The 9,164-nt window shown below is 38.8% G+C and overlaps 1 protein-coding gene across 1 annotated transcript; it reads right to left on the reverse strand.

Annotated features, from left to right (window-relative positions):
- Positions 1-2,428: 2,428 nt before the first annotated feature.
- On the reverse strand, positions 2,429-8,385 carry BHLHE41 (basic helix-loop-helix family member e41). The gene is made up of 5 exons (XM_073650268.1): positions 8,028-8,385; positions 7,874-7,937; positions 7,605-7,712; positions 7,242-7,353; positions 2,429-6,779 (listed from the first exon to the last, which is right to left on the reverse strand). The coding sequence occupies exons 1-5, from the start codon at positions 8,087-8,089 to the stop codon at positions 5,863-5,865; spliced, it is 1,263 nt and encodes a 420-aa protein (XP_073506369.1). The 5' UTR covers positions 8,090-8,385; the 3' UTR covers positions 2,429-5,862.
- Positions 8,386-9,164: the final 779 nt, after the last annotated feature.

Genomic DNA, 9,164 nt, shown 5'->3' on the forward strand with positions numbered 1-9,164 from the left:
GCCAAACATCGTGGGTGTGACGCTGAATATCGAAGAGTGAGGCCGAATCTCGGGGGCATCATGCCGAATCTCGGGGTGTGAGGATGAATCTCGGGGGTGTGAGGTCGAATCTCGGGGGTGTGAGGCTGAATCTGGGGGGTGTGAGGCCGAATCTTGGGGGTGCGAGGCTGAATTTCGAGGTGTGAGGCAGAATTTCGGGGATGTGAGGCCGAATCTCGAGGGTGTGAGGTTAAATATCGTGGGTGTGAGGCTGAATCTTGGGGGTATGAGGCGGAATCTCGGGGTGTGAGGCCGAATCTCGAGGAATTCCTACTGGGGCTATTATGTTGTAGCTCGAACCACATGACGAGCAGGGACCGCGGGACCCAAAATTGCCCTACGGGTTACCGGCTGATAAAATTTAGGGAAATCACAAAAATGTTGGCAAATGACACAAGGTTTAAGGCAATCAGCACCTTAGCACCTATATGTAGTGTCTGTACCGACCCACAGGGACTATAGAGGTGGGAGGGAGTCAGAAAAAGGGTCAGGGGGCCCAAAGGTACAGATTTAAATGGCAACACCAGTCACTGCTAATATTAACACCAATGACAATGACCTTTTTTTGTTATTCTTTAAATACAGTAATTCAATCCCATCATGGCTCAGTATACGGTAAAATGTTATGTTTTGGGAGGAGCTTTCTTCGCTGCTCATTGTAGCCCTCTACGGGGTAATGTGCATTTTACTCCTAGAGAAAAAACTATAATACTGCCCCCTATGAATAAATATAAAACCATATTGACAAGAATATAATTACTATAATACTGCCCCCTATGTACAAGAATATAACTACTATAATACTGCCCCATATGTACAAGAATATAACTACTATAATACTGCCTCCTATGTACAAGAATATAACTACTATAATACTGCTCCTATGTACAAGAATATAACTACTATAATACTGCCCCCTATGTACAAGAATATAACTACTATAATACTGCCCCTATGTACAAGAATATAACTACTATAATACTGCCCCCTATGTACAAGAATATAACTACTATAATGCTGCCCCTATGTACAAGAATATAACTACTATAATACTGCCCCCTATGTGCAAGAATATAACTACTATAATACTGCTCCTATGTACAAGAATATAACTACTATAATACTGCTCCTATGAACAAGAATATAACTACTATAATACTGCTCCTATGTACAAGAATATAACTACTATACAACTGCCCCTATGTACAAGAATATAACTACTATAATACTGCCCCTATGTACAAGAATATAACTATTATAATACTGCCCCTATGTACAAGAATATAACTACTATAATACTGCTCCCTATGTACAAGAATATAACTACTATAATACTGCTCCTATGTACAAGAATGTAACTACTATAATACTGCCCCTATGTACAAGAATAACTACTATAATACTGCCCCTATGTACAATATAACTACTATAATACTGCCCCTATGTACAAAAATATAACTACTATAATATTGCCCCTATGTATAAGAATATAACTACTATAATACTCCCCCTATGTACAAGAATATAACTACTATAATACTGCCCCCTATGTACAAGAATATAACTACTATAATACTGCCCCTATGTACAAGAATATAACTACTATAATACTGCCCCTATGTATAACACTATAACTACTATAATACTGCCCCTATGTACAAGAATATAACTACTATAATACTGCCCCTATGTATAAGAATATAACTATAATACTGCCCCTATGTGCAAGAATATAACTACTATAATACTGCTCCTATATACAAGAATATAACTACTATAATACTGCTCCTATGTACAAGAATATAACTACTATAATACTGCCCCCTATATACAAGAATATAACTACTATAATACTGCTCCTATATACAAGAATATAACTACTATAATACTGCCCCCTATGTACAAGAATATAACTACTATAATACTGCTCCTATGTACAAGAATATAACTACTATAATACTGCCCCCTATATACAAGAATATAACTACTATAATACTGCCCCTATGTACAAGAATATAACTACTATAATACTGCCCCCTGTGGGTAGGCAGGAGAATTTTCCTTCATGGCTGGTGTTGCTTCTTATCTGGATCTCAGTAACCCTTTGGGCCCCGGGGGTTGGGAGAGCGTGTGGAGAATTGCGGTAGAGACCATTATGTCGGTCATCTTATACATTATAAATCAGTCTCGGATATACTGGTGACATTGTCGGGAAGAGCTATAGGGTCTGATGGGGTACAGAGAATCGGGCTTGTCGGGTCAGGTGGGCTTTCATTAATACCAAGGTACGGGCCCAAGACCCCTCGGCCCCCATTGGTTTGGGCCACATTTGGGGGCGACATGTTTGTTACTCACATAAACAAATCATAGGTATATAAATGTAATATTAAAAAAAAAAAGCAAAAACTTTATTTAAAGAGACAGAGTCCAGTAAACAGGTGCTCAGCACCACATTGACATTCAGCATGGCCCCGTCAAGGGCATTTTTTAGGGGCAGGAATTAACCCTTCCCTGCCAGTTTATAGAACAAAACACTGCTGGGTGGAATGTTTTTTTTTTTTTTTTCTTCTATTCATCTGCTGTGAAAAAAGCGCACACAATTGTCTCCAGTGCTCAAGAGGTTAACAGACAAGACGTCCCCCACAGTACCCTTCTAAGAGGTTAACAGGGTATGCTGGGACTTGTAGTCTCCCCATCACCAATCGGTGGGACTTTTTAGTCCACCTTTCCAGTTTATCTATTCAGTAATATCTCTTTTAGGCTACATATAAATATTTTTTTTTCAGTGCACTTTTTTTTTTTTCTTGTGTTTCATTTTTTTTTTTAATTTTAGAGCAAATATATAATAAAAAAATTTTGGAACTTCGCACTTTTTTTTTTTTTTTTACCTACCATTCAAAGCTGATTTCTTAAAGAGACGTCGGACGAACATCCTCACCCAGCTCGCAGCCAGTCAACCAATAAAGTGCTACCGTCATACTTTTTGGAGGGGGGGGTATTTACACAAGATATTTTCTTTTAGGTGTTTTTTTTTTTTTCACTAAACTCCACTTTCAAGTATCAAGAAAAAAACAAAAAAGAAGAAAGAGAAGAAATCTCGTCAGGACGTCAAGTGCAAGTTTATCAAGTGGAACTTTAAGAAACTGGTAAGATTAAAGTGCAACTAGAAACCAGAGTTCAGAATCTAAAGCCCGACGTAGCAAAAAAAAAAAAAAAAAAATTTTTTTTTTTAACGCTTTTTTTTTCTTTTTTTTTTAACTCACTCCAGCAAAAAAAAAAAAAAGTTTCAAAAAGTTTTGAATTTTTAAAACTTCTTTTTTCTGGTTTTTTTTAAACACAATTCAGACTTAGTTTTTTTTTTTTTTTTTTTACAGCGAAACAAATTAAATAAAAAAAAAAAAAATTAAAATTTTTTTTGGAACCCAAGGATACAAGACCAACATTAACATTCCATAGAGATGGCTCTGGCCCGGGATATAGGAAAATACTCCGTGCTGTGGGTCTATAAGGGAGGGAGGCGTAGAGTACGACCGGCCCACGGACTGTAAACACACTCAAGTCACATGGGCCGAGGTGTGTTTTTTTCGGCCAATTAAATCATCTACGTAAGAGGTGGATTACATAATATATTGGATGAACTCGTTCCGGTGAAAGGAGAACTGAGAACACAATATTCTCTCTCCGCCAAACAAGGTATAATTACACCTCGCTTATATAACAGGTTACGGCATTACATCGCCAGGAATAATTACCCATTCTGCACTCGCTGCTCACCAGGTGTCTACTGTACGCGGAAGAGGAAAGTCCCGGCTATCACACATTCTCTGGCTGCCTACTGTACAATTGCAGTACCCGGGTCTCTAAAAAGGTCTTCTAGTACGAAAAGTGATTCATTTTTGACTTTAGAAAAAATTGGGTTTTTTTTGTTTTAAATCCCCAAAAATTTCCGTAAAATTTTTCAAATATTTGTTATAACTTTATTATACCTTTTATGTTGTATTTTCCAATTTTGAGACTATTTTAGAATCCACTTTTATCCTAAAAAAAAGTTTCATTTTTCTTTCTAGTGTATTTTTTTTACTTGACATACTTTATAGAAGTTTTTGAAATTCAAAAATTCCAAAAAATTTGCTATAATTTTAATTTATTTTTATATGTTTAGATGGTACTTTTAGCTTTTGGGAATATTTTAGACTCACTTTTATCCTAAAAAAGTATTTTTTTTCTACTCAGAAAGGATAAAGATTTTTTTTTTTACTTGGCAGGCTTTATAGAAATTTTTGGAATTTGTTTGAAATTCCAAAAATTTGTCAACATTTTTTAACGTTTTTTATTTTTATATCTCTACATGGTGTTTTTAGCTTTTGGGACTATTTTAGACTCACTTTTACCCTAAAAGTAAAATGTTTTATACTAGGAAGGGATACATATCTTTTTTAATAGAAATTCTTGGAATTTTTTTTAAATAATATTAAAAGTATTTTATTTTTATATATCATTTACTTATTTAATTTTTTTTTGGACTATTTTAGACTTACTGTTAGTATTTTTTTATTCTAATAGGAAGGGATAAAAAAATTTTTTTACTTGACAGACTTTATAGAAATTTTTGGATTTTTTTTTGAAATTCCCAAAATGTGTCATAGTGTTAAAAATATTTTATTTTTGTATATTGATATTGCATTTCTAACTTTGTGGGACTATTTTAGAGTCACTTTTAGTTTTTTTTCTAATAGGAAAAGATAAAGATTTTTCTTTCAGTTGTCGGACTTTACAGAAATTTTTAGAATTTTTGGGAAATTCCAAAAATGTGTCATAATTTATTTTTAATTTTTTTTAATTTTTACATGTTTAGCTTTTGGGACTATGTTAGACTCACTTTAATCCTAAAAAAATAACATATTTTCAAATAGGAAGGGATAATAATATATTTTTTTTACTTGACAGTCTTTACAGAAATTTTTGAAATTTGAGATTTCAAAAATTTGTCATAATTTATTTTTTTGTATATTTGAGCTTTTAGCTTTTAGGACTATTTTAGACTCACTTTTATCCAGAAAAAAATAAAATCAGTTTTTTTGCTAGTAGGAAGTGAAAGACTTTACAGAATTTTTGGAATTTTTTTTTGGAAAATCCCTTAAAATTATGTAGCATAGTCAAAATATAATTTTTTATTTGCTATATTTTATATTGTCTTTTTATCGTTTTCGACAAGTAGATTGACTTTTATCCTAACCCCCCCCCACGCGTCCCCAAATTTAGCTTTTTTTAATTTTGTTTTCTCCTCCAATTTACGGAAGGAAAAAAAGGTTTAAAGTTGAAAAATACATTCAATTTTCTAGATAATTTTTATCTTGCTGCTATTTTTGGGTGGAGCCACCGGTCTCGCTAGACGAGGGTCATCCTTGTCATTATACATTCTACATAAGATGACTCTGCCCAAAGCCTGTTCAGCCTGTCAAACGATAAACTGATTTGCCAACAGGAACTTTTTTTGTAAACTTTTTGGATTTTTTTCTTAAATTTCACTCTGGTTCTTCTTTTTTACCAGGTTTCAGGGGTCGGGGAAGGGTCATGCTAAAAAAATGATCACACCTACATGTTCTCCATATGGAGGTCCTCAACCTCCATTAGTCTAAACCAGCACTTTGTCAGTTAATTTAAAGCAGCCATCAACTGTCCCATCAATATACAACCCTAATGTTGATCCAGTAAGATACGTCGATACTTGCTACAAAAATGAGAGGCTCCTTATACATATATATATATATATAGATAAGTATATAGATTATCGTTTTTGCTTCATTTCCCAGTGTCTTAAAATCAGTTCTGCTTAGAAGGCTGCAAGAGGTCTTGTAAAGGCTCCCGAAGATCCTCGGTGGTCAGTGAGGTAGGACCACCAGCCTGGAAAGGTGATGCCGGGAGCTCTGACAGTAAGGTTGAGGAGCAACCTGGCATCTTTTCGGGGTTCAGGACTGAGGAGAGGCATGGGAACGTGCTTCCTGCCTGAGTCGGGATGCCCGGGTAGATGAAAGGGATTGGGGCAGCCGTTGGGTACAAGTATTTTTCCAAACCCCCCTTGTCTAGAAAAGGCATATATGCCGCGGCTGCTGCTGCCGCTGTGGGCGAGATGAAGTAAAAGGGTAAACAGAAAGGTGCTTGTTGACCAAAAGGACCACTTCCAAATCCCATCAAAGTGTTGAGAAGATTGGCATCGGGTCTTAAAATGGGATCAGAGGCGGCGGACGGAACCCCCAATCCCGAGCATTCCGCCTTAAACCTTTTAGGCGATGGTTCATCCAGAGGTTCCAGTTTGATGGTCACATTGTTGGCCTCTTGGCTCTTGCCAGCACTTTGTCCTTCAGCTTTAGTGTCCATCTTCTCCCCCTCGCCCCCATACCCACTGTCAGTATCAGTGTCATTCTCACTCAGTTCTAGGTTTTGTGTCCTCTGAATGACCGGCACGCAGTTTGTTTGGCTTTCAACTTTTTGATCCCCTCGAGAAGGGGACAGTGAAGGTGCTTTGCCGCCAGGGATCGGCTTTAACAGGAGCTGAGAATTGGGCAGGATCTGGCTGGACACAGTATGGAGATGGTTGAGGAGCTGGGTACACCTCTGGTCCCGGGCTGACCAGCTCTCAAACCGGGAGAGGTACTGTAGGACTTCTTTGGCACATGTCTGAAAGCCGGAATGGAAAGCGTCCAGATCTGACTGGATGGGAGTTTTCATGGAACGTTCTCCTGTTCATAGCAAACAGACAAGGAATAAAGTCAACAAGCGACATCTGCTTATCGGCTGCCCGCATGAATCCACCACACGTGAAGAAACCCAACTGTAAGTCCCCAGCTCTGTGCTTCCTCAGTAACAAACATCTCAATCATTGACTCGGAGCCTAGATATGGTAAGAAATCACCCCGCATCTAATCTTCTCCCTCTCTCGTCCCACCACCCCAATTATAGCAATATCAACAACTTTTTGTGAACTTTAAGGTGGACACAATCTAATTCCGAATCGTTATGATCATCAGGATCACTAAAATCGACAGTCAGGATTGTTAGGGCAACCTTCAAAAATTTACACAAAATTGGTCAAATATCTAAGACCACCCACAGAATAACAACGCCAATCTCTTTGGACTTTTATTTTGGATAGAACAGTTGTATACAAAAGAAACTGTCAACGACCGTGAAGCAGGACTTACCGTTCTGTAATGAGATGATCTTCTGATGCTGCTGCTCCGTCAGGGACGTCAAACCTTTCAAGTGTTTCAAAGTTAACTCCAGCACCACCGCTTTCTCCAAGTGCCCCAATGTCTGCAATATAAAAACGTCAATATCAGTGCCAACGACCAGCTTCTCCTTCCCCCCTCCACCAACGCCAGACGAGCCGGCTGCCAGCAGACCATGGGAATAGCAGGAACTCGCTCCACTGATAAGGGGCAACAACCCCGACAGCTCAACGTGGCACACACACAAATGACCCTCCTCGATGGATCAATGGTCTTGGTGAAATATTCATGGCTATTAATTATATATGACTACAAGACGCCAAGCGGAGATCTTACCGTGAGTTTGAGATGTTCAGGCAGAAGGTCCTTCAGCTGCGTGATACATTCATTTATCCGGTCTCGACGCTTTTTCTCAATGAGCCGGTGAGGCAGTTTGTAGGTCTCCTATCGGGAAGATTGAGATAATGAACAAGAGGTTCCGGAGATACATTGAATCCATCGAGACAGACACTTAGGATTCCGAGCAAGTCAGATCTACTGTCTGGGATCTCAACCTCCCTCCTTCCTTCCCAATTATAAGAAATGAAAAAAAAAAAACTTCCTACCTTGCTATCGTCTCTCTTGATTCCCCTCTTGGGTTTGCACAGGTATAAGGAAGGGTAGTCCATTCTGCAAAGAAGTGACAGGTTAGTAGACGCCGGGCTTGGACTTCACTTCTCAGTAACCACCAGGAGCTCCAAGTCCAAGAAATAGCCTTACCCCAGGAAATCTCTGTGCTCCAGTAACTGTCTCTCCTGCAAACTGTGGATAGCTTCATCCATGGCAGCTGCTGCGGCTTCTACTCTGCAGGGTTGGAGTCTTGTGGGCTTCTCTTTAAAGCGGGGGACATCCAGACTTAGACAGTTCCAAGTCAGAGGAGCAGCAGCAGCTCTGTCCCTCTCCCCTGCTTTCTCTTACACTGCTAGTTCTGCTTTGCAGAGGGAAAGATGGCTGCAAAAAGTCATAAGAGTGACTCAGTGCTGCCACCTACTGGACAGAAGAGGAACTGCAGGAGTCACACAGCTCATTCCCCCTGGGGACAAGACAAGCAAATCCTTCTAGTAGAGAGTGGATATGTCTCTTTAAAGACCTGGCTGCTAACAAGGCAGTTTACACCTATTACTATCAGGCAGGAGGCATGATTTGAGCTTCCTCTGTGCTGCTGTGACCAACCATTAATTTGGAAAAAGTTTTAGTAACACACTGGTTGTGACTCCAGTTGACAGGAAGCAACATATCTCAGCATACTCCGGCTTACAGTTCAAGTCAATCTGCGGAGTTTCTACCAATCATTTGCTGATTACAGTGTTTTGTCTAGCACTGATGAGGTATAATAAGGTGCGAAGAGTCCGACCGAGAGGAGTCCATCCAGGTATTAAGTCCATTGTCAGCTTTGTGCCTTTACCTCACTTGGTAACTAGAACAATAGCTTTCAACTATGGCTAAAAAGATCAGTGCCGTAACTTTTGCTGATGAGTCCTAAAAAGGTGGAAAGAGTCATAAAGGATTCTATATGTTCATCCAGTCATTAAGCTCATGTCCACGTTTTGTCTTTTTCCCTATCAAAGGAGTTCATATGTTCATCCAGTTATTAAGCTCATGTCAACTTTCTCCAATTTTCCCTATCGGAGATTGTGAAAATAGAAAACAGATCAGTGACATTACTTGCACTGATGAGTCCTAAAAAGGTGCAAACAGTATGGTAATGGTGAGAGAGACATTTTAACCATGTGTTAAGGGATAGTGTCACCTCTAGATAAGGGTTTATTCTTTGGGCCAGTGACTGGAAACATAGCCAATCAAACCAACTATATAGAACCTAAGTCTTGCACTGATGAGTCAGTCGGGGGTGTAAAC

Source organism: Phyllobates terribilis, unplaced genomic scaffold (genome assembly GCF_046119375.1).
Source record: "Phyllobates terribilis strain yellow unplaced genomic scaffold, ASM4611937v1 Scaffold_10__3_contigs__length_209671492, whole genome shotgun sequence".
Classification (NCBI taxonomy): Eukaryota; Metazoa; Chordata; class Amphibia; order Anura; family Dendrobatidae; genus Phyllobates; species Phyllobates terribilis.

Bases quoted from the DNA above. Each gene is read 5' to 3' on its own strand.
- BHLHE41 (XM_073650268.1), bottom strand. From the start codon at position 8,089: ATGGATGAAGCTATCCACAGTTTGCAGGAGAGACAGTTACTGGAGCAC. The intron at 7,938-8,027 runs GTAAGGCTATTT...ACTTCTTTGCAG, and splicing joins GAGCACAGAGATTTCCTGGG to AATGGACTACCCTTCCTTAT. The intron at 7,713-7,873 runs GTAGGAAGTTTT...TCTTCCCGATAG, and splicing joins TCAAGAGAGACGATAGCAAG to GAGACCTACAAACTGCCTCA.